Genomic DNA, 22,546 nt, shown 5'->3' on the forward strand with positions numbered 1-22,546 from the left:
GGGCCTGATTTGGGGGAATCGGCCTAAAGCCGGCCTGGCCCTGCCCTGGGCTAGCTGGGAGCCAGCACAGATATCTGGGAGCAGTATGTTCTCAGCTCACCGGTGTCCCAGGCTAGCCGGGAGCCACACAGATCTCTGGGAGCAGTGTTCTCAGCTCACCGGTGTCCCAGGCTAGCCGGGAGCCAGCGCAGATCTCTGGGAGCAGTGTTCTCAGCTCAGTGGACCATCCGGGAAGCTGTTGTTGAGGATTCTTCAGGGCAAGGGGGGGAGATACGTGTCACTGCATCCTGGCTGGGCAGGAACCCAAGTAGACAGTTCCTCGGTTTCACACCAGGCCATACTCACACCGGTGTGGGGCATTTGTGGATCAAGTGAATCGAAGGGCACCCGGCTAGGAGCTAATAGTCCGGCAGCTGGAGTGACTGGCTCTGTGCAAGCAGCTGTGGCGTCTGAACATCTGGCTGCCAGTTTTCAGTTTAGCTCAGTCTCCAGATGTTTGTTGGGAAGGTATTTATAGCTCTCTCCCATGTACGGTCATTAGGGAGCCCATAGATTGTTTAATTGCTGTGGTTTTGGGACACGGGGAAGGGGGTGGGATGCGTCTGTGCTGCCAGCTGCGAGAGGGAGGGTTCTCCTGGAAATCACTGTCATGTTCCCGCCAGTCACCAAAGGAGAACTGTGATGCAGAAAACAGGGCCTGGGATGAGGCCTCACTTTGTGCCCAGGCCCCAAAGCACTTGCCCACTGCAGCAGGACCTGGGTAAATGCTGCCAGGCTTGTGCCCAGGAGCAGGATAGCACTCAGCATGGCATCCCAAAAGCCTTGGGGTTCTTCCCTTGCAGGAAGGTATCTCCCCCCTCCCCGCCCCCGTGGGGATACTGAGGTACAGACACAAAATTCATTAGTCCCCTGCTCTCTCCTTTAGCTTCCACTACTTTTCCAGAGCATGAAGCTGATCACAGGCACCCTGACTGCTCCAGTGGCCAGAGAACAGTCCCTGCAGCAGCTCTCACGACACCACGGCCAATGTGCCTGGAGCCCCGCCCTGGGCTCTCTTTGCCGATGTCAGAGGCACCAGCGCTGTGTTTTCCTGCCCTATGTGGGGCCACGTGCTGGGAGGCAGTTCCCCTGTTCAGGAGGGTTTGTAGCTGGCAGCAGGCCCCCTGAGGAAGGGGCGAGGGTGCCTGCTTTTCCATGGCCTGCAAGTGGACCATGTCCACCCAGCTGTGTCACGCAGAAAGTTGAGCAAAGGCCTGAGAATCCAGAGACTGACCTCAAATTAGCCCAACTCTCAGATCCTCCTGGAAAGGAAAAGCTTCCCCCTTACTTCCCCACACACAGGGAGGCTGAGTGAGCAGGGGCATGGAAGATGCCGAGTGGGCGTCCCTGCAAGCCAAGACATGAAGAGAAGGAACAGAGGAGAAAGCTCTGGGTTATCTGTGGCTCGTTGCCTTGGTAACAAGGCAAGTGTTAGTCAGACATTTGGCATCGTTACCCGAGAGAGAGCTGGGAGAACAGCACTGGGGCCCATGTGTGGACAAGGGCTCAGCCCCTGGGCAGAACTGGTGGGAGGATAGCTAAGTGGAGAAGGGGAGTGGAGGAAGCTGTGTGTGGAAGGGCAGAGACAGCCCCACAACCCAACCACTCCTGCTCTCCTGCTAGGCTGGGCACTCAGCCCAAGCATACCCCATAGGCTGGCAGCATCTAAGGCATGGCCCCCTCCGAAGCCTGACAAGAGATCCAGGCAAATCCCAGACCCCGGGGGGCCTTGTGGCCTGGCCTCAGCTTTGGGCCCATCCCAGTGCATCGTCTGTGGCCCCACCTACCTTGGTCAGGACTCAGGCAGATGCCAGCATGGCAGTGCTTCCCCTGTGGGTTGTGCAAGGCAAGGGGGCAACTCCAGCCCCATCTCTCCAAGGGATATCTGCCATGGGGTTCCCAGACAAACACAGCTCCTCAAGCCACACCCCACCCTCTGCAAAAAGCCGCAGTGCCCTGGCTCAAGACCGGTTACAGAGGAGCCAACCTCTCAAACCCACACCTGCTCCCACTCTCAGCCCCCAGAGCACTGCCCAGCCACTTTCCCTTGGAGCGCTTGATGGTACACAGAGCAGCAGCTCATTGTGACCTGTTGCTCACCCACAGAGCCAGATGCTTCAGAGAGCCAAAGCTGACATGCAGGGGCATCACCCACAAAGGCCCTGTCTACTCTGCACCGCGCTTCCCATCACAAGAGAGATCAGGCCCAAAATCCTGTGCTGGCAGCTGACTCACTCCACACCATGGCTGCATTTCATCAGCATTGCACTGGGGCAGCTCTGGGCTCCTCTGTGGCAGAAGGTGCTGGATGAGGTGGCATCCCTTGAGACGACTCCATTTCCAGTCCAAGCTCAATCTCCTGGTGGTTAATTGCTTGTGCTGGGTTCTCTCTTTATCTTTTATGGTGGGGGAGACACATTGCAGACACCTGCCCACGACCAGCTGCCTGAAGGTGAGAGAGTTAGTGTACCTCTGCTCTGCATGACAGGAAGTAATGTGAACCCTGCCCCTCTGAATTAAGCAGCTGAGACCCTCCTGTGTCACACTAACTTTGAGACAGGGTGGCCTAGTGGCTACAGCGCTAACCTACAACTAAACTTCTGTGTTCTAGTCCCAGCTTGTCATAAACAGATAAGTAAGAGTTAATAGAACAGAAGTACTTCGTATCTCTTTTGCCTGTAAAGGGTTAACAAAATCAGTGAGCCTGGCTGTCACCTGACCAGAGGACCAATCAGCGGACAGGATACTTTCAAATCTTGAGGGAGGGAAGTTTTTGTGTGTGCTGTTAGTGTTTGGTTGTTGTTCACTCTGGGGGCTCAGAGGGACCAGACGTGCAACCAGGTTTCTCTCCAATCTCTTTGATACAGTCTCTTATATGTCCAGAATAGTGAGTACTAGGTAGATAAGGCGAGTTAGGCTTATGTTTGTTTTCTTTATTTGCAAATGTGTATTTGGCTGGAAGGAGTTCAAATTTGTATTTTGCTGAAAGGATTTTAATTTGTACTTGTATACTTAGGCTGGGAGGGTGTTCCCAGTGTCTATAGCTGAAAGACTCTGTAACATAGTCCACCTTAAATTTACAAAGATAATTTTTACTGTTTTTTCTTTAATTAAAAGCTTTTCTTGTTTAAGAACCTGATTGTTTTTTTATTCTGGCGAGACCCCAGGGAACTGGGTCTGGATCCACCAGGGAATTGGTGGGGAGAAAGGAGGGAAGGGGGAGAGAGAGGTAATTTTCTCTGTGTTAGGATTCCTTTCTCTCTCAGGGAGAGTCTGGGAGGAGGAGGAGGAGGGAAGGTGGATTTTCCTCTCTGTTTCAAGTTTCAAGGAGTTTGAATCACAGTGATCTTCCAGGGTAACCCAGGGAGGGGAAGCCTGGGAGAGGCAACGGTGAGGGAAAGGGTTTACTTTCCTTGTGTTAAGATCCAGAGGGACTGGGTCTTGGGGGTCCCCGGGCAAGGTTTTGGGGGGGGACCAGAGTGTACCAGGCACTGGAATTCCTGGTTGGTGGCAGCGCTACAAGTACTAAGCTGGTAACTGAGCTTAGAGGAATTCATGCTGGTACCCCATCTTTTGGACGCTAAGGTTCAGAGTGGGGAATTATACCATGACACACAGCTCTGTTGTGACCTCTGTGCCTCAGTTTCCACATATGTAAAATAGGGATAGTGATACCAACGGTCTTTGTAAAGCGCTTTGAGCTCTGCGGCTGGGCAGCACTATAGAAGAGCCAGGGGTGATTAGCATAATTGTGTGAGGTGCTCTGGTGTCTCTCCTGTTGTGGGGGAGTCCACGTAGCCCAGCCAAGGTGGCAGGAGGCTCAGTCTTGGTGCCCGATTACCCCAGCTGGTTACACACAAGCGGATTGCTTTGTTAATTAATGGATTACAGTAACAAGATCTGTAATCTTGGGGGGGGAGGTGTGGATTCTGACCTAACCCCAGGGGAGGGTTAACGCACTCCCACTTAACAGAATTGCTGTATTGTCCAAACACGCTAAGCCGCTCAGCAGCCCTGTTAGGGGGCATTGTCCCTCTGCTTCCCGTTTCCAAGGTAGCTTTCAGACCCTTCTGCAGCGCAGCAGCCTCCTCTAGGAGCTGAAACCTGGGACTGGGGAAGGGAGGCAGGACTCCTGGGTTCCAGACCCCACTCTGCCTTTGTGGCCTTGGGCAATTCAGTTTTGCCCCCTATGACAGTGCTGTGAGATCCTCAGCTATTGACAGGCAGATGGGCCTATGGGGGGGGGGGAGGTGTGGCTATTTGGGCTGGCCACCCCACTCCAGCCTGATCGCGAGGGTCCTCGCTCTGTGCAGTGACCCCTGGAGTAGGGGTCTGGGCCTTTGGGATGTGCTGGCCTCGTACTGTTGGGCCCCCTTTGCTGTTTAACCCCAGCTGCGTGCTCTCATCTCTGCTTTATTCCAGCTCTTCCGGGAAGTGCGAATAATGAAGGTTTTGAATCATCCCAACATAGGTGAGACTGTGCACACAGCTTGTCCCAGTCCCACACTTGCTCGTCCTGTGAGAGGAGTGGACTGGAACGCCCAGGGGCAAGTTCCCACCCATCCCAATGGGGAAGGCAGGCTCTAGCTGGTGAGGGTGAAATGCCCCAAACAGCTGCTACCCTCAGGGCTGGACAGCCACATGCCCAAACCTTGGTGAGCTGGATTTCATGATCTTTGCAGTTGTGGCAGTTCTGGGCTGCAGTTCGCGGGCACCTGGAGAGCTCCCAGCGCTGATCTGGGCACAACAGCTAATGCCAGCACTGAATGCCCAAGTGGGCACAACTCCAGTTAATGTGAGTGGGTTGGTGCCTGCACCAGGTTTGGCCCCGAGAGCCTCCTACCATCACCAATAGGGGGAACATCAGCCCAGTGATGCAGCCGGCGTGCCACAACCCCTGGCTCGGGCCAGCACTGGAAGGGCTCAAGAGCCCGGAGTTACGCAGGACACCCACTTCCCCCTGTTTTGTGTCTTGCAGTTAAATTATTTGAAGTCATAGAGACGGAGAAGACGCTTTACCTCGTCATGGAGTACGCCAGCGGGGGTAGGTGCCCACCGGGCTAGGGGGGGCACCCATAACACCCTCCTGCCCTCAACCAGAGCAAAAGTTTCTGGGGGTCTCAGGCCCGCACCCTTCTCCGTGTAATGTCTGTCACTTTCTGCAGGTGAGGTGTTCGACTACTTAGTAGCCCATGGAAGAATGAAAGAGAAAGAAGCCAGGGCAAAATTTCGACAGGTTAGTTCTGCTCCCGGTGACACGGGGCCCTGACCCCTGGTGCAGGGGTGCTGGGCATTGTGTGGGCATAAGCACACCAGCCTCTGAGCTAAAGGCCACCTGAGACAGTGACCCCGCCATCCCCAGCTAAGCCCAGGGCTGCAGGGGGAGTGTCCGACCAAAGGCAGGTTTAGCCTTGTGAAGCCCTGGGATGCAGCAGGAAATGTTGGCGGCTGTGTAGAGGGCACTCCCCTCTCTGTCTGCAGTGGTGCCAGGGTGCTCAGATACCATGAGGGTGGGCACCATGTGGACACCTGAGGTGGGGGAGCTGGGCTCAGCTGTCTTTTGTGCCGTACAGTGAGGCTGAGGGGGATATAGGTGGATTGTGAAGCGTGATTGCATCCCTTTCCCCGCACGGGCAGCAATGTCGTGAAGACCTCCCTGCATCTTGATCTTTTCTTCCCTTCCAGATAGTGTCTGCTGTGCAGTACTGTCACCAGAAATTCATTGTACATAGAGACTTGAAGGTAAGAGAGAGACTCAGCAGGGCGTGGTACTGCCAGAGCCCCTGTTGAGATCTGCTCCCTGCTCCGCAAGGTGCTGATCCCTTCCCCTCAACTGGCATAGGACTCGCATTCAGTTTTGCCAATGCCTTTCCATCCCAGCGCACAGCCCCATTGGCTGTCCTCTCTCCCTACCCTGTGAGGGATGCCCAGGCAGCAGTGACCCCCCCTGCCATGTTGCTCGTACCCTGCAGGCCGAGAATCTGCTGCTCGATGCCGACATGAACATTAAAATCGCCGACTTTGGCTTCAGCAACGAGTTCACGTTCGGGAACAAGTTGGACACATTCTGTGGGAGCCCTCCCTATGCTGCGCCCGAGCTCTTCCAGGGCAAAAAGTACGACGGCCCCGAGGTGGACGTTTGGAGCCTGGGTGTCATCCTGTACACCCTGGTCAGCGGCTCGTTGCCCTTTGATGGGCAGAACCTCAAGGTGAGTGGGTACGGCACCCCCACCGCTGCCACCAGCGGTTCCCCCATTCAGCCCCAGCACCTTTCCCCCTGACGTGCACCGAGGGGGCACTGGGCATGCTGGGAGCCTGCATACCCACCGTGCACACCCCGAGTAGGGTTCTGTTCCTAGATCTACCAAGGGAGTGGGTAGAGCAGGGGGCTGGGATTCCTGGATTCTGTTCTGGTAGGGGCTAAGTGTCTGGTGGTTGGAGCAGGGGGCTTGTAACTAGGAGTCCTGGATTCTGTTCTTGGTTCACTGACTTGTCTGACCCTGGTAAGTTGTTGGGTTTTTCCCCCCATCTGCCTAATGAGGATAATCACATCCCGCACCTCTCCTTGCATAACAGAGTTGGGGTTTGTGTGTGGGGACATAATCTGTGTGTGCTCACATGTCTCCTTGCACCCATCCTCTGGGCTCTCCTGCTGACCCTTCCTTTCCCCTCAGGAACTGCGGGAGCGGGTCTTGCGGGGCAAGTACCGGATCCCCTTCTACATGTCCACGGACTGTGAGAACCTGCTGAAAAAATTCCTCATTCTCAACCCTAGCAAGAGAGGCACTTTAGAGGTGATTGGAGGGCAGGGGGGTCCTGCCAGCACATCCCAGCAGTCTCCTGTGCTACAGCTGGCTGTTCCCATGGTGCTAGTGGGAGTGTTCCCAGACTAGGCGCAGGCCCAGGGGGTCTGGCTTGGTACCGGAGCTGAGAGCTGTTGTGGCCCCCTCAGTGAGGAGCAGTCTGTGGAGATGGTGGGAGGGACTGGTACAAGGAGGGAGTTCGTGCTGCCAGACCCACCCCATCCCCTTCTGGAACAGGACACTGATCTCTCTGCAGTGCCCCTTCCCCAGCCTGGAGCTAACACAGGGGCGAAGGCCCCTCCGAAGGCTGCACTTGGGAGCTACTGCCCTGGTGGCTCCAAGGGGAGCCTCTGTCGTTCCGGGGAGGGCTCCAGGCAGCCCACTGAGGCAGAATGGGATGTGGGCAATGCTCAGACATGGCCTAGGAGTGAGCTTGCCTCCCTCAATGCTCATCCCCTCTGCAAGAGCAGCTGCCCCCAAGTCAAACCAATGGGCCCAGCCAACCCAGCATTCACCTCTGTCAGCAGGCCAATGGGACCAGTCCCTGCCACTCTGGGTCAGGCCCATGGGGCCCAGCCAGCTCAGTGTATCCCTCCCTTTTAGGGTGACCAGATAGCAAATGTGAAAAATCAGGACAGGAGGTAGGGGGTAATAGGAGCCAAATAAGAAAAATTGGGACTGTCCCTATATAATCGGGGCATCTGGTCACCCTACTCCCTCTCCTTCCCCATGGGCCCAGCCAGTTGAATATATCTGCCCACCCTCCCCACCGTGGATCAGACCCATGGGCCCCAGCCAGCCTGGCATCCCCCCAGTCCCTGCCACTCTGAGTCAGACCCATGGGCCCATGCAGTCCAGTATCCCTCCCTTCTTCTTCAAGTGATTGCTCATATCCATTCCAGGTAGGTGCACGCGCGGCGCGTGCACGTCTGCCGGAAACTTTTTACCCTAGCAACTCCAGTGGGCCGGCAGGTCACCCCCTAGAGTGGCGCCACTATGGCACTAGATATATACCCCTGCCGGCCCGCCCGCTCCTCAGTTCCTTCTTACCGCCGTGTCGGTTGCTGGAACTGTGGAGTGCGGCTTGCTGACCTCCACGTCCCTAGCTCTCCTGTTCGTCTTCGTTGTTTGATTGTAGATAGTCCTTTAGTCTAGTAGTTAGTTAGAAGGGCAAACGGGGCAGAACCAAGGCTCCACCAAGGCCCCTCCAGGACCTAAGCCTTCGTTTTGAAGGTACACCCGGGGGCGCAGTACCAGTTTCCCCTCCGGATCCTTCCCTGCAGTTTTCCAACCGCCTTTCCTTTTTCCTCCCAGCGTGGACCCAAATAACGTCGGACTGTTGGGTCTTGCGTACGGTGCAGGCTGGCTATCGCCTGCAGTTTTTTTCGCCCCCACCCTCCCACCCACCTTCCCCATCCCTCTTCAGGGACCCCTCTCACGAGCAATTCCTCCGTCAGGAGGTGCACGCTCTCCTTGCCAAGGGAGCCATAGAGGCGGTTCCGGACGACGAGAAGGGCAAGGGGTTTTATTCCCGTTACTTTCTAATCCCCAAATCCAAGGGTGGCCTCAGGCCCATTCTCGACCTGCGGGAACTCAACAAGTATATCGTGAAGTTGAAGTTCCGCATGGTATCCCTTGGAACCATCATCCCTTCCCTGGATCCTGGAGACTGGTACGCCGCCCTCGATATGCAGGACGCCTACTTTCATATCTCGATTGCCCCCCAACACAGGGGTTTCCTCTGCTTCGTGGCCGACCGCCAACATTACCAATTTGCGGTCCTTCCGTTTGGCCTCTCTACGGCCCTGAGAGTCTTTACAAAATGCTTGGCAGTCGTCGTCACACATCTTCGACGTTGCCGCATCTACGTCTTCCCCTATTTGGACGACTGGCTGATCCGAGGCACGTCGGAGCTACAGGTCTGCGACCATGTCGACAGGATCAGCACCCTCTTTGCGACCTTGGGCCTCGTAATCAATGTGGACAAGTCTACTCTACTTCCCACGCAGCGGATAGAGTTTATCGGGGCCGTTCTAGAATCTACCCTGGCCAGGGCCTTGTTACCCTTGCCCAGGTTCCAGTCCTTGTCGGACATCGTTCTACGTTTGTGGGCGGCCCCGATGACCTCTCTACGAACGTGCGAACATGCCTGGCCCTCCTAGGCCACATGGCAGCCTGCCCGTTTGTAACAGCATATGCTCGACTCCGCATGAGACCTCTTCAATCATGGCTCATTGCGCAGTATCGGCCGGCCAGACAGTCGTTGGACACGGTCGTCATCGTCCCTCAGAAGGTGCTGGACTCTCTTCGATGGTGGCTGGACCAATCGGTAGTCTGTGCGGGGCTCCCGTTTCATCCGCCCCGACCTTCGGCATCCCTGACCACGGACGCCTCCGATCTGGGATGGGGGGCTCACTGCGGCACCCAGAGAACCCAGGGCTTGTGGACGCCACAAGAGATCAACCTCCATATCAACGTACGGGAGTTGAGGGCGGTCCGCCTTGCTTGTCAAGCGTTTGTCCATCTCCTTCAAGGTCGTTGTGTCGCGGTCTTCACCGACAACACGACCATGTTTTACATCAACAAGCAGGGCGGCACCAGGTCCTCTCCACTCTGTCTCGAGGCAATACGTCTCTGGGACTTTTGCATAGCCCATTCGATTCACCTTTCAGCCTCCTATCTCCTGGGAGTGTGGAACACCCTAGCGGATCGGCTGAGCAGATCCTTCCATTCGCACGAGTGGTCCCTCCGTCCGGACGTCGCCCTCTCACTCTTCCAAAGGTGGGGTCGTCCCCGGATGGACCTCTTCGCGTCCAGGGTGAACAGGAAGTGTCGAACATTCTGCCCCTTCCAGGGTCGGGAGCCAGGGTCTCTAGCGGATGCATTCCTGATCCCATGGACAGCCCGCCTGTGTTATGCTTTCCCGCCCATCCCGCTGATTCACAGAGTTCTCATCAAGGTGCGCAGAGACAGAGCCCGGGTGATTCTCATAGCTCCAGCATGGGCCAGACAGCACTGGTATCCCGTGTTGCTGGACCTCTCAGTAGCCAACCCAGTTACCTTGCCCCTTCATCGGGACCTGATCACTCAGGACCACGGCAGGCTCTGTCACCGGACCTTCTGTCTCTTCACCTGACGGCATGGCTCCTGCGTGGTTGACAGACTCTGAGTTGCGATGTTCCACCCCAGTTCATGAGGTTCTCATGGGCAGCAGGAAGCCTTCCACCAGAGCGACTTACACAGCTAAGTGGAAGCGTTTCTCCTGCTGGTGTTCAGAGAAAGCTCTTCGTCCTACGGAGACTCCCGTCACCACTCTGTTAGACTATATCTGGTCCCTTAAGACCCAGGGTCTGGCACTGTCGTTTCTCCGAGTCCACCTAGCCGCCATCTCTGCGTTTCATCCTGGAGTGGACGGCTATTCGGTCTTCTCTCACCCTATGGTGGCGCGATTCCTGAAGGGGCTGGAGCGGCTCTATCCACAAATTCGCCCTCCAGCCCCTTCATGGGACCTCAACCTGGTCCTGACTCGGCTCATGGCCCCTCCATTCAAGCCATTAGCTACTTGCTCCCTGCTCTACCTCTCATGGAAGACCGCCTTCCTTGTGGCCATTACCTCAGCTAGACGAGTGTCAGAGCTGAGGGCCCTCACGGTGGACCCACCGTATACCGTCTTCCATAAAGACAAGGTACAGCTGAGGCCTCACCCTGCCTTTCTTCCCAAGGTGGTCTCAGCTTTCCATGTGAACCAAGAGATTTTCCTCCCAGTCTTCTTTCCCAAGCCCCATTCGTCCCGCAGGGAGCAGCAGCTCCACTCGCTAGATGTCCGTTGAGCACTAGCATTTTATGTGGACAGGACCAAACTCTTCCGCAAGTCCCCCCAGTTATTTGTGGCAGTAGCGGACCGGGTTAAGGGGCTACTGATTTCCTCCCAAAGGTTATCTTCATGGGTTACTTCCTGCATCAGGACCTGCTACGACCTGGCCCAGGTTCCGACGGGCCGTGTGACTGCTCACTCCACCAGAGCACAGGCGTCATCGCTGGCTTTCCTCGCCCACGTCCCGATCCAAGAGATCTGTAGGGCGGCGACCTGGTCATCGGTCCATACATTCGCTTCCCATTACGCCCTGGTCCAGCAGTCCAGAGATGATGCGGCCTTTGGTTCTGCAGTGCTCCAGGCTGCGACTTCTCACTCCGACCCCACCGCCTAGGTAAGGCTTGGGAATCACCTACCTGGAATGGATATGAGCAATCACTCGAAGAAGAAAAGACAGTTACTCACCTTTGTAACTGTTGTTCTTCGAGATGTGTTGCTCATATCCATTCCACACCCGCCCTCCTTCCCCACTGTCAGAGTAGCCGGCAAGAAGGAACTGAGGAGCGGGCGGGCCGGCAGGGGTATATATCTAGTGCCATAGTGGCGCCACTCTAGGGGGTGACCTGCCGGCCCACTGGAGTTGCTAGGGTAAAAAGTTTCCGGCAGACGTGCACGTGCGGCACGTACACCTACCTGGAATGGATATGAGCAACACATCTCAAAGAACAACAGTTACAAAGGTGAGTAACCGTCTTTTCCCCACCCCCTAATCAGACCCATTGGCCCCTCTGGCCTAGGCTCCTCTCTCCAGCAGTGGCCTGTACCTTGATGCTCCTGAGGAAGACCCAAATACCTCTCAGTGCTGGGCCCATGAGGTGCCTGATGCACTTGGGGGGAGGCAGGTTCCTTCAATGGCTGCACGATGGGGGTCAAGGTGAATGTTGCATCCCTGGGTGTCCTCTGCCCATCCCTCTGCTGACTCCCCCTCTCCACTGCAGCAAATCATGAAAGACCGCTGGATGAATGTGGGGCATGAGGACGACGAGCTGAAGCCCTACATGGAGCCCGTCCCTGACTACAAGGACCCACGGCGGACAGGTACGGCACCGGAGCGCCTGGGGGCATGGCAGCTTGGGCCCCCCAAACTGGCTGTGGAGAGAGCAGACAAGCCAGCAGTGCTGCCTGTGCCTAGGCCTCAATGCTCCCCACCGCTGCCCTGTGTACCAGGCTCACCCTCCGCAGTGAGGCGGGGGATAACGGAGGGGTGCAAGGAGCTCTGCTGGAGAGGCAGTGGAGCTCATGACTAGAGGGAGCTGAGAATTGGGATGCCTGTGTTCAGTTCCCAGCTCTGGGAGGGGAGTGGGGGCTGAGAGCCAGGATGCCTGGGTTCAGTACTAGCTCTGGATCCGACTACTGTGCCTGTTTGACCCCTGCTCAGTGTCGTCACCTCCCAGTACCTGCTGCTAAGGGGCAGTTGGTGCCAGCAGGTGCTTTGAGCCTTGTCCTGGGAAGTACTGAGCTACCCAGTCCCAGCTGGGAGCTAGAACAAGCCAGGCCAAACACCTCCCCAGCTGCCCATCACCCAGGCACGCCTCCCAGATGGGGCACCTTAGTGGGGATCTACACCGTCAGTCACCCAGTGCAGTGCACAGCTGGACTAGGGCTGTGGGCTACCTCGGCACCAGGGCTCCCCTCTTCCCACTGCCCTCAGCAGCGGGTGCCCCCTGTGTCCAACCTGTGCCAGGCAGGGTGTGGGGCTGTGCCTGGGGGACTCCTCACCATGGCATGTTTTTCTCCACAGAGCTGATGATCTCCATGGGGTACACGCGGGAGGAGATCCAGGAGTCGCTGATAGGGCAGAAGTATAACGAGGTCATGGCCACCTACCTGCTGCTGGGATACAAGAACTCAGAGGTGGGTGCTATGGGGAGGTGGGCTCCAGGAGCGATCACACAGCTCTGTCAGCTGCTCCCCTGCCATCCCAGCCCTGGGCTCTCTCCTCCCCTCCTTCCACCCAGCCCTTCAATCTTGACCCACAGCCCTGGACTCTGGTAGGGGCCTTTTTCTAACACCCTTATGATTCCACAATTATCTTTCTGGGCAGCAATTGAGTTGAGCCCCTGGAACTGGCCATCCCAGTGGTGGCTGCCTGTTGCCAAGGCAGGCTTTTGGCAGAGAAGGCTGGTGCAGTTCCCTATGCCTTGCCCAGCTCCCTGCCGTTCCCTGGAGCAATCTGGAAACCCCAGCCTGTCTCCCGTTCTTCCAGCTGGACAATGACAACATCACGCTGAAGCCGAGGCCTGCGGCCGAGCTGGCCAACAGTAGTGCCCCCTCCCCCTCGCACAAGGTACAACGCAGCGTCTCGGCCAACCCCAAGCAACGGCGCTTCAGCGACCAGGGTAAGTGCCCCCCCAGGCAGTGCCCCACTGGCCACCCTGGAGCTTCTCAGAGTCGGCGCAAACAGCAAAGCTGATGGCTAGTCTGGCGGTTATCTCTATGGGATGAGTCTAGTGGTTACAGCGGGGAAGGGTGGGAGTCTCCTGGGTTCTATCCTGAGCTCGGCTGTGGACTAGCAATGTGACCCAGGGCAGCCTTTTTGATGGTGAACAGTGCGGCTGATGCTGTGAGCTCTGCTAGTGGGAAGGGCTAGAGAAAGGGGGCCCTGCTCTTGCCATGGCTGGCAATGGTTTTCCCCTTTGGAGTGCCACTCTCCTCAGGTCTGCAGTCTCTCTCCCTCGCCTCCTCCCTCATGCCATGGTCCCAGGGCCGTGTGACAGCACAACCCCCTTTCAGCAGCAGGGGCTGCCCCTCGGGGTCTGGAATCCATTCGCAAGCAGGAACACCAAGCTACTCTAGTCTCCTGGCATGGAGGTGTCCAGGACAGCCAGCCTGGCACCTGTGATGATGGGGGAGAGCCAGAGCCTAGTGGGTTTGGTAGCAGTGGAGGGGGATGGTTCCCAGCTTGAGGCCCCTGGCTGGGTGGTAGTGGCAGGGGATAGAGAGGGACAGTACTGAGTTGGGATGGTTCCTGGCCAGCCTGGGTGGTGGTGGGGACATGGGGGACTCATGGCTCCTGGCTGGCCAGACAGCAGCAGCAGGGGGTGGGGTCCTTCTGGTGCTGCCCGTGCTCAGCCCGCAGGCCTGTCACTGTCATTGTAGTTCCTGCCATCCCCACCTCCACTTCATACTCCAAGAAGACCCAGAGCAACAACGCGGAGAACAAGCGCCCCGAGGAGGAGCGTGAGGCTGGGCGCAAGGCCAGCAGCACTGTCAAAGTGCCCGCCAGCCCGCTGACCGGGCTCGAGAGGAAGAAGAGCACGCCCACCCCATCCACGGTCAGGACTCCTGCATCGTGTTCCTGGCTCTGGGAGGGGAGGGGGGAGCCTAGTGTGTGGGGGGAGCTGGGACTCCTGGGTTCTATTCCTGGCGCTGTTGAAGACTTGCTCTGTGAAGTTGAGTGAGTCACTTCACCTCTGTGCCTCAGTTTCCCCCTGTGCAGAATGAGCCTGGGATGAGGTGAGGCACAGCAGGTGTCAGTTGCCCCCGTTCACTCCATGTCTGTCCCCCCCCTCACAGAACAGTGTCCTCTCCACCAGCACCAACCGGAGTCGGAATTCCCCCATGCTGGAGCGGACCGGCTTGGGCCAGAACTCCATACAGAATGGCAAGGACAGGTAGGGATCCCCGGTCAGTCCCGGGTAGGAGGCTAGATGGGGGCATCCCATCCCTGGGAGCCTTGGAGTGCTACGCTGGGAGTCTGCCAGGGCGTCTCTCTCCCATCTGTGCCACGCCGGGCCCTGGGGGCTCGGCAACACCACGATCTTCTCTGTGCGGTGCCTCACTTCAGGGAGCGCACTGCATTCCAGGGCTGAGGAGGAGTGGAGGGGGCTTCCTGCGTGGGCAGCAGGGGCCCTGGCACAGCAACACGGAAGCTGGCAGCTCTCCCAGTGCCCAAGGGAGCTGACTTGCTGCTCCCTGGGGACTGCTGCTCATTCTGCCACCCTTGCAGATGTAGCAAGTGTGGGAGGGGCATTAGGCAAGGGGGTCCATGCCAGGCCCCCATCCCAGGGTTTGGCTCACACCGTGTTGCCCTCTGTGCATTCAGCTGGGGAAGTCCTAGGCCAGTGCCCTACCCCATTCCCACAGCCTCTGGGCTCTGCGTGTGCGTCTCCACGTGCCCCTCTCCCCTCCCCGCGCCTGCTGAGTGGGCTCTGTGTATCCCGCTATTCCCCACCCCTCCAGTGCCAGGTGACTGGGCTCTGCATCCCGCTGTCCCCTTCCTCCAGTGCCTGGGGACTGGGCTCTGTTTCCCCCGGCAGTGCCAGGTGACTGGGTTCTGTGCATCCCGCTGTCCCCCTTCTCCAGTGCCAGGGGACTGGGCTCTGTGCATCTCACTGTCCCCTTTCTCCAATGCCAGGGGACTGGGCTCTGTGCATCTCACTGTCCCCCTTCTCCAGTGCCAGGGGACTGGGCTCTGCGCATCCTGCTGTTCCCTTGGCAGTGCCTGGAGACTGGGCTCTGTTTGTTTCCCCCTGCAGTGCCAGGTGACTGGGTTCTGTGCATCCCACTGTCCCTCTCCCCTGCCCCCCCCCCCCCGTGCCTGGGGACTGGGGTCTGGGTGCCTGACTGCTTCTAGACCCCACTGAGCTCAGACTGAAGAGCAGCAAAAGGTTCCCTATTTGGAGCATGACACCCCCATTCCTTCCCGTTGCTGCTGCTCCATCTCCGCTCCCATTCATTGTGCACTCAGCATCCCCCACTGCTGCAGGGCCCCAATTGGGGGAGAGGCTCCGTGCCCACCTGCACCCCACTGCCCATCTCCTTTATTTTATCCCTCACCTTCATCAGCACCCGCCCCTTGCCCATTCTGTATGTGAGTGTGTGTCCCTCCCCCCCCCATATACACATATACTGGGCTGTATATTGTATATTCTGCTCCCTGATCTGTCTTTGCCAACATGGGGCTGTATCTCTAGGGCAGCACAGGAGAGCTGGGTATTTCTGTTCCTGAGTGGGCTTAGGTCTTCCTGAAAAGTTTGTAAGATTATAAATTGGGGTGACCCACCCCCAAATCTCTGTAGGGAATGTGGCAAGGAGGCCATAGCAGGGCTAGGGGACTGAGCTATTGTGGCCTTTCTTTTCTAGAGGGCATCGGCTCCAAGTCCAGCCACAGTGCAGGGGACTGGATGGTTCAGGGTGGTGGGGAATGGGATCTGGTGCGTTTCCCCTCTAGGGGGCACTGGCTCCACTCAGGAGCTGCCAGCTGGCTCATGGGCTGGGGCTTTCCTTTTAGGGTGCACAGGGCAAGAGTTGTTCCCGGATCCTGGGGCCAGCTAAGCTTGGCTCTTGGGCTGGTGGCTAGTGGGCCAAATGCAGCTGATGCTGCTTGGCCCCATGTCTGTGCCAGAGAACAATGCCTCAGGTCCCAGCACTGTGGAGGAGGGTGTGTGGGGCCTTATAGACCCTGAGAGCAGATGTAGATCTGAATACAGCCTCATGTCCCCTCCCCTCCCCTCCCCTCCCTTTAAATCTGTGCTTCTCCCCTGCTTTTGTTTCCTAGTTTAACCACTCCGGGGTCCAGGGCTTCCACGGCTTCCGCTTCTGCCGCCGTGGGCTCCGCGCGCCCACGCCAGCACCAGAAATCCATGTCTGCCTCCGTGCACCCCAACAAGCCCACGCTGCCCCCCACTGAAAATAACTGTGAGGCCCAAAGACCCAGGCAAGTAGGCAGGCAGGGTGCCCCCTAGTGTCCACTCCTCACCCACTTCTTGCACACCCCTCCCTGGCCCACTGGGCCTGCAAGTGAGTGAGCAAGAGGATGCTGGGCCATGGGGCCCAGCAGATGTGGCTCACCCATCTTTGTCCATGGTGGGTGGCACTTGGTGATCCCTGTAGCCAGCGCTACCCAGGGACCCCCCAGCCACTCAGGGAGGGGATGGTTAATCCCATGGTCCCCTAAGGCTAGAGCTGATGGAAGCCTGTGCAGGGCTGGAGTCTCAGCTCTGGGTTAACGTTCCCTCCATATAGCCCCTGCTAGCCACTCCCTAGGGTCCCCCCCATTAGTTCTCTGCACCCCAGCTGATCGGTGGGCTCCAGCCACAAGGGGAGCCTGAGGGGTCAGCTGCTGGAGATAACCATCTGCTGCACATCTAGCTGGCAGGGGACAGTCCCCACTGAGGCCTCGTGCAACCAGAGATGGAGGCCTTGGGACAACTGGCCTCCGTGGCACCTCCACTCCTGCATGCGAGAGTGCCCTATCTCCCCTCTCCTCCAGGGCACTAAGGAGCCGCGCTGCGCAGGGAGGGGCCGGGGTAGGGGGCAGGATCTTGACTGACATGGCTTTTGTAGCTGCCTGTGTCTGCTACACTTAATATTGATACTAATCGTATGTCAACACAGCAATTAAACACCTGCGTCTGGCCTGTGTCATCTGACTCAGGCTGCAGGGCTGTAAAACAGCAGCATAGATGTCCAGGCTCAGGTTCCAGGGCCCTGCGAGCCTGGGTCAGCTGACACAGGCCAGCCACAGGTGTTTAAGTGCTGTGTAGACTGGCTGAGGGATTGGCTGGTTTGGGGGCCAGGGAATGGGATATGGGGTCATTCCCCTCCCATGGGAACCAGGTCTGATCTGGCCCAGGGTACGGGGACTTGGCTTGCTTAGCGGCATGGGGAGTGGGGTACAGGTCCACTCCTCTCCAGGAGGCACCAGCTCTGATCTGGCCCCAGATTACCCCACTAGCAGTCTCTTGGATCCATCTGGTCCCCAGAGGAGGAGGTGCCCAGTCTCTGGTTGGCACCAGATGGCACCTGGGTCAGGAAGTGAGTGGATGCTGGCAATCAATGCCCCCTGCAGACCAGAAGACTGGGGGGAGTGGGCATGTCTCCCAGCACTGCCCCCTGACTGGATCTCTGCCCCCACCACAGCACTGCTCCCCAGAGGGTCCCAGGGGCTTCACCCTCTGCCCACAACATCAGCAGTGCCATCCCAGAACGCACCAACTTCCCACGGGGCATCTCCAGCCGCAGTACCTTCCACGCCGGGCAACTCCGGCAGGTCCGGGACCAGCAGAACCTCCCCTACAACGTACCACCTGCCTCACCCTCTGGGAACAGCCAGGGACGCCGGGGTGCCTCCGGCAGCATCTTCAGCAAGTTCACCTCCAAGTTTGTGCGCAGGTGAGAGCGGGGGAGTGGGGCCTGTGTCTCTGTGCCATGCAGGGGGGAGAAGGAGGCGTTTTGCTGCTCTTGGCTCACCTGCTCCTGGAATACCTGCATCCCTAGGCCAGGGAGAGGCACAGAGCATCCTGGGCTGGCAAGCAGCAGTGAGCCCCCTGCGCAGCCCTGGCAAGGGCACTTGAGTGAGAGCAAGCTGTGTATTGTGCTGTGCCAGGCACTGGGCTTGGCACCCCTGGTCTCCCCGCTGGCTCATCGCCCCTCTGCGCTGTCGTCTGCTGCTGTCTGTGTTGTGCAGCTCTGATCTGGCTTAGGCTGCCCTCCGCATCTGTGTAAAGTCCTGTATTGCAAAAACACCATGTGCCCATGGCAGGGGCTCCAGGGTGGAGGGGCACTGCGAGGCTGGAATAATGGGGGTTGCTGGTTGGAGTTGAGGGGCACTTGCAGAGCTGTGGGGGGAGCTCCAGGCTTGGGACAGCAGGGGGCTGTGGGTCAGGTTTGAGGGGCACCAGCAAAACTAGAGGGTAGGGCAAAAAAGCAGGAGGTACAGAAGTGGGAAAGGTGCCTTTTCTGGCAGTGGGCACAAAGTGGGGGCACGTTTCCAGTACAAGGGGGCACTTTGAATAGATGCCGAGTGAAGGGAAGGTCTCTCTAGGGCCAGCAGCTGAGTGAGCTGCCCCTGAGCGCAGGACCATACTGGAGGTTGGGCTGAGGTGGCCCAAGGCCTGTTGGTGCAGGGGAGTGTCTTCTAACCCCTGCCCCAGGGCTGCCAGGCTCCCCAGAACCCACAGGGCAACTGTAAGGCTGCTGCTGGGCCCCCAGGGGTCACTGGAGACGACAAAGACTGGGGGCTTGTGAAATGCCTGTAGTTGGTACATTCTAGTGGGTTAGAGCATAGGGGAGGGGACTGGGAGCCGGGACTCAGGGGTTCTATTCCCAGCTCAGAGAGGGGAAGGGGTGGTGTCTTGGGTGACTCTCTGCTGTGTCTGAGTGGCAGATTTCCCCCCAGTAAAATGGGGCTGATTTCTGGGAGGAGTTTGGTCAAGTGCTCTGAGCTTCACAGCTGAGCAGGCCTGTCCTCAGGCCCAGCCTCTGCCCTGATCCCTTCTGCTGTCGCTCGCTGGGGTGAGAGTTGGCTGCTTCCAGGAACCTGGGAGAGAAGCCATGGGTCCCCAGAAGCCAACATTTCCCTTCATGGTGGCAGCTCCCCCCTCCTTCTGCTTAGGCACTAATCCCCACTCCATCCAGCAAAAGCTGCTTGCTTCTGTTCCCTGCTCTGGGAGGGAAGTGGGGTCCAGTGGGGTGGGGCTGGGGGTCAGGACTCCTGGATTCTACTCACAGCTCTGGGGGGAGTAGGGCCTAGTGGTTAGGTGCGGCTGAAAGTCTTTTGTGCCGTGGGTGGGTGTGTAGGGGCAGTGCTGCCCTGCCCCGTGGCGCGGCACCATCTCATCATGGCTCTCCTTTCCCCATGAGCCGGGGTCTTGCAGTGATGCACCCAACATTCTCCCTTCTCTTTTCTGTTTTGTGTTTTTGTAGAAATGTGTCTTTCAGGTTTGCCAGAAGGTAGGCGTCTCTCTGGATTTGTTCTGTCCGTCCTGTACTAACCCTGTCCCACCCTGTCTGCTGGGGGCGGCCTGACAGCAGCTTAAAGGGACAATGGGCTTATTGGCTCCCCGGCTGGCATCCCCCTTTCTTGCCTAGTGAGCTGGCTAGAATCCCCTCCCCTGAGGGCAGCCTGCTCAGGAGGGGGTCAATACTGTGGGCATGCGCCCTACTCCTGGCTCTGAGTCTTCCCCCAGCCCCATGGATGCAGGGGGAATTGGAAAAGTCCCTGCCATCTCAGTCATAGCCTAGCACCGGTGGCAGGGTGGCATGGCACGGGGCCTGATAGGCTGCACTGTCCCTTTAAGGGGGCCCTGCCTCTCCCTAGTGAGCAGTGCTGAGGCTCTGATCTCTAACCAGACCTACCCCCCGCCCCCCAGACTAACCCTCTCCCCGTGCATGTGGCACTAGGAGCGGGGCTTCGTGAGGTGCTCGCCATGCCTGCTAACCTGCTGGGAATATGCTCTAGGGGAGCTGCCAGGGTCCCCCAGAGCTGCTTCAAGGGGTGCTTGGCTGCTCTTGAAGCCGCACCCCCTCCATGCTTCATTCTCAGATCTGCAGGGTTGGCAGGGCCCCCCACCCACCCCCACAGCAGCTGGCAAACATGGCCAGGCTCTTCATCAGCCAAGCCACCCACTTATGGCCCAGGCTGTCACTACTCCCTATGAGGAGAGCCTGGTGTGGGGCCTCCGCCTTGGCTCCTACAGGGAACGAGCTCCACAAGGACCTTCCCCCCCACACTCACTGTGGTCGCTTCTATGAGAAAATAGGAAGGATAGTCCCTATGCCCTGGGGACAGCATCAGGCCAGTGGGCAGAGCAGAGGGAGCTAGGAATCAGGACTCCTGGCAGAGCTGTGGGGGCAGGGCTGGAATAGCAGGGGGCTGTAGGTCAGGATTAGGGGGCAGAGCTGGGGCAATGGGGGGGCTGTGGGTTGGGATGGGGGGCAGGCTGGGACAGTGGGCAGGTCGAGATGGAGGGGCCCAGGCAGGGCTGGGGCAGAGCCCTGGACTCTAGCTGCTCTTGGCCCTGAGAGTCTGTGGGGAGGAGGCGGCTGCGCTGTGCTGCATGGCTCCCTGCATGACTGTGCGCCCATAACCAGCAAAGGGAGCTGGCCAGGCAGCATGGCCTGTGCCAAGCAGATGGGCTTCAGGCTGCTATGCTGGGGGAGGAGAGTTGGGATTTGGCCGTGGATTTACTCTGTCTGTCCCCGCCGCTCCTGTGCCCCCTTCTGTGCCATTTCCTCGCTAGCTGTCAGAGCTGGGATCAGGGCCCTGGCGCTGTTTGTGTCTTAGGCTGGGTGTCATCCTAGGGATCCCTCCCCCAAGGAGCAGCAGGAGATGGCTGAGGCAGGGATTAGGTGACTGCTCTGGCCCTGGCCATGTGGGGACACCCATCCCCTGGGACTTGTGCTGATGTCAGCTGGTCCCTGGGTGCCAGGGACTGGGCTTGGGCTGGGCCATGGTGCCCTGGGTGAGAGTGGGCATGAGGCAGTGTGGGCTGTGGGCCCTCCCCAGGGGAAGGGAGGGTGGGACAGTGGTGAAACAGGGAGCAGTGCTGATTCCCCTAGTGGGACAAGGTGGTTGGTACAAGGCAGGACTGGGGCTGCCTTAGCCAAGCCAGGGCTTGGCACAGACCAGGGCTCTGGGATTCTGCTTCCTGCATGCAGGGTGGGAGTTGGATGGAAAGTGGGGGGTTCCCCCACCCCTGCCTGGCTGCTGGCTGGAGCCTGCTCCTGGGAGGCTGTGTCCTTGGCCTAGATGCTGTGCAGAAGGTGGACTCAGAGGACAGTGATCAGCAGCATCATGTGACAGAGAGGGGCACCTCAAAAGGCCATGGAGAAGGGGGTCTCTAGTCAGCTCTCCTCCAAGCACATCTGGGGGAAAAGGGGCAGGGAGGTTCGTAATGTCCTGGCTCTGAGCTGGTTCTTCCCCTTCATTATTGGGAACAGCAGGTGCCAAACCTGTCCCTGCCCCTAGATCTGCTTCTGAATGGATTCTGGCTCTGGGGGGAGAGGGGGCCTAGTGGGTTAGAGCAGGAGGGGCTGGAAGCCAGGACTCCTGGGTTCTATCCCCAGCTCCAGGAGGAGGGTGGGGGGCTGAAAGCTGGGACTCCTGGGTTCTATCCCCAGCTCCAGGAGGAGGGTGGGGGGCTGGGAGCCGGGACTCCTGGGTTTTATTCCCCAGCTCCAGGAGGAGGGGTTGGGAGGCTGGGAGCCGGGACTCCTGGGTTCTATCCCCAGCTCCAGCAGGAGCATGGACGGGGGGGAGCCTGGGAGCCAGGACTCCTAGGTTCTATCCTCAGCTCAGGGAGGGGCATCTGGGGGCTGGTGCCAGGACTCCTCCTGGACCTGAGAGCGGAGCCCATAACTCACTATGCCATTCTCAAACTGGCCTGATCCCTACAGTGCAGGGGCTGGGCGCTGTCGGCGAATGCCGGGTACTCATGCCATCCTGGCCCAGTCCCTGCCTGAGGACAGGAGGTGAGCACTGCTGCCAAGCGTTAGCTTGTCCTGGGGCCGCTGAATGATGTCCAGCAATAATACAACACCTGCAGCAGACTTACCCCCAGCATGGCCTTAGCTCCTGTCTTCCCTGAGGGGAGAGGAGACAATGGCGTTCGGAATCCTACCCCATCCATTTCAGCCTCTCCTGCCTTTGGGGTTCCCCTTGTACCCCAGTGTTGGGAGTCCTCCCAGTGCAGCAGGGCTCCTGGCAACCCATTTGCCGTTGCACCCTTTCCCAACATGCACTGCTCCCCCTCCAGCAAGCATGAGGCTGCTGGAGCAGGGCATGCAGGGAGCTGTCTCGTGCCAATGCCCAGGCTGAGGCAGGGAGACTCCCCTCCTGTCCCCCTGCAATTATGGGGGGGCTGCCCCCGGGGGTGGGGCCATCAGCATTTTCGCTCCCCAGTGGTGGGGTGCGGCCGTCAGCATTATCGCTCCCCGTCACCGTCCAAACTAAACTTTCCCACTCTGTTTTTTGAGGAACCCGCATGAGCCAGAGAGCAAAGACCGAGTGGAGACCCTCAGGTGAGAATGGAGCTGCCTCCCTGCGGCCCCCCAGCCATGGGATCTGGAGTGGGCAACCTAGGGAGGGGGGCACAGCTCAGCTTCG

General features: G+C 58.5%; 1 protein-coding gene across 11 annotated transcripts in view; it reads left to right on the forward strand.

Annotated features, from left to right (window-relative positions):
* The window catches only part of MARK2 (microtubule affinity regulating kinase 2), a 115,183-nt gene that overhangs the window by 89,294 nt on the left and 3,343 nt on the right, over positions 1-22,546 (forward strand). For 3 of the 11 annotated variants that reach the window (XM_030570951.1, XM_030570953.1, XM_030570952.1), the window contains exons 4-18: positions 4,462-4,510; positions 5,018-5,083; positions 5,205-5,275; positions 5,725-5,781; positions 6,012-6,248; positions 6,714-6,833; positions 11,655-11,754; positions 12,458-12,570; positions 12,923-13,055; positions 13,816-13,991; positions 14,233-14,330; positions 16,217-16,375; positions 17,581-17,832; positions 19,366-19,392; positions 22,417-22,461. In XM_030570951.1, the coding sequence (XP_030426811.1) occupies positions 4,462-4,510; positions 5,018-5,083; positions 5,205-5,275; positions 5,725-5,781; positions 6,012-6,248; positions 6,714-6,833; positions 11,655-11,754; positions 12,458-12,570; positions 12,923-13,055; positions 13,816-13,991; positions 14,233-14,330; positions 16,217-16,375; positions 17,581-17,832; positions 19,366-19,392; positions 22,417-22,461 (1,703 nt within the window). Of the gene's footprint in view, positions 1-2,409; positions 2,492-4,461; positions 4,511-5,017; positions 5,084-5,204; positions 5,276-5,724; positions 5,782-6,011; positions 6,249-6,713; positions 6,834-11,654; positions 11,755-12,457; positions 12,571-12,922; positions 13,056-13,815; positions 13,992-14,232; positions 14,331-16,216; positions 16,376-17,580; positions 17,833-19,365; positions 19,393-22,416; positions 22,462-22,546 lie in introns of those variants that run through there. The other 8 variants (XM_030570962.1, XM_030570955.1, XM_030570958.1 and 5 more) reach the window with 8 other exon arrangements.

Source organism: Gopherus evgoodei, chromosome 7, assembly GCF_007399415.2.
Source record: "Gopherus evgoodei ecotype Sinaloan lineage chromosome 7, rGopEvg1_v1.p, whole genome shotgun sequence".
Taxonomy (NCBI): Eukaryota; Metazoa; Chordata; order Testudines; family Testudinidae; genus Gopherus; species Gopherus evgoodei.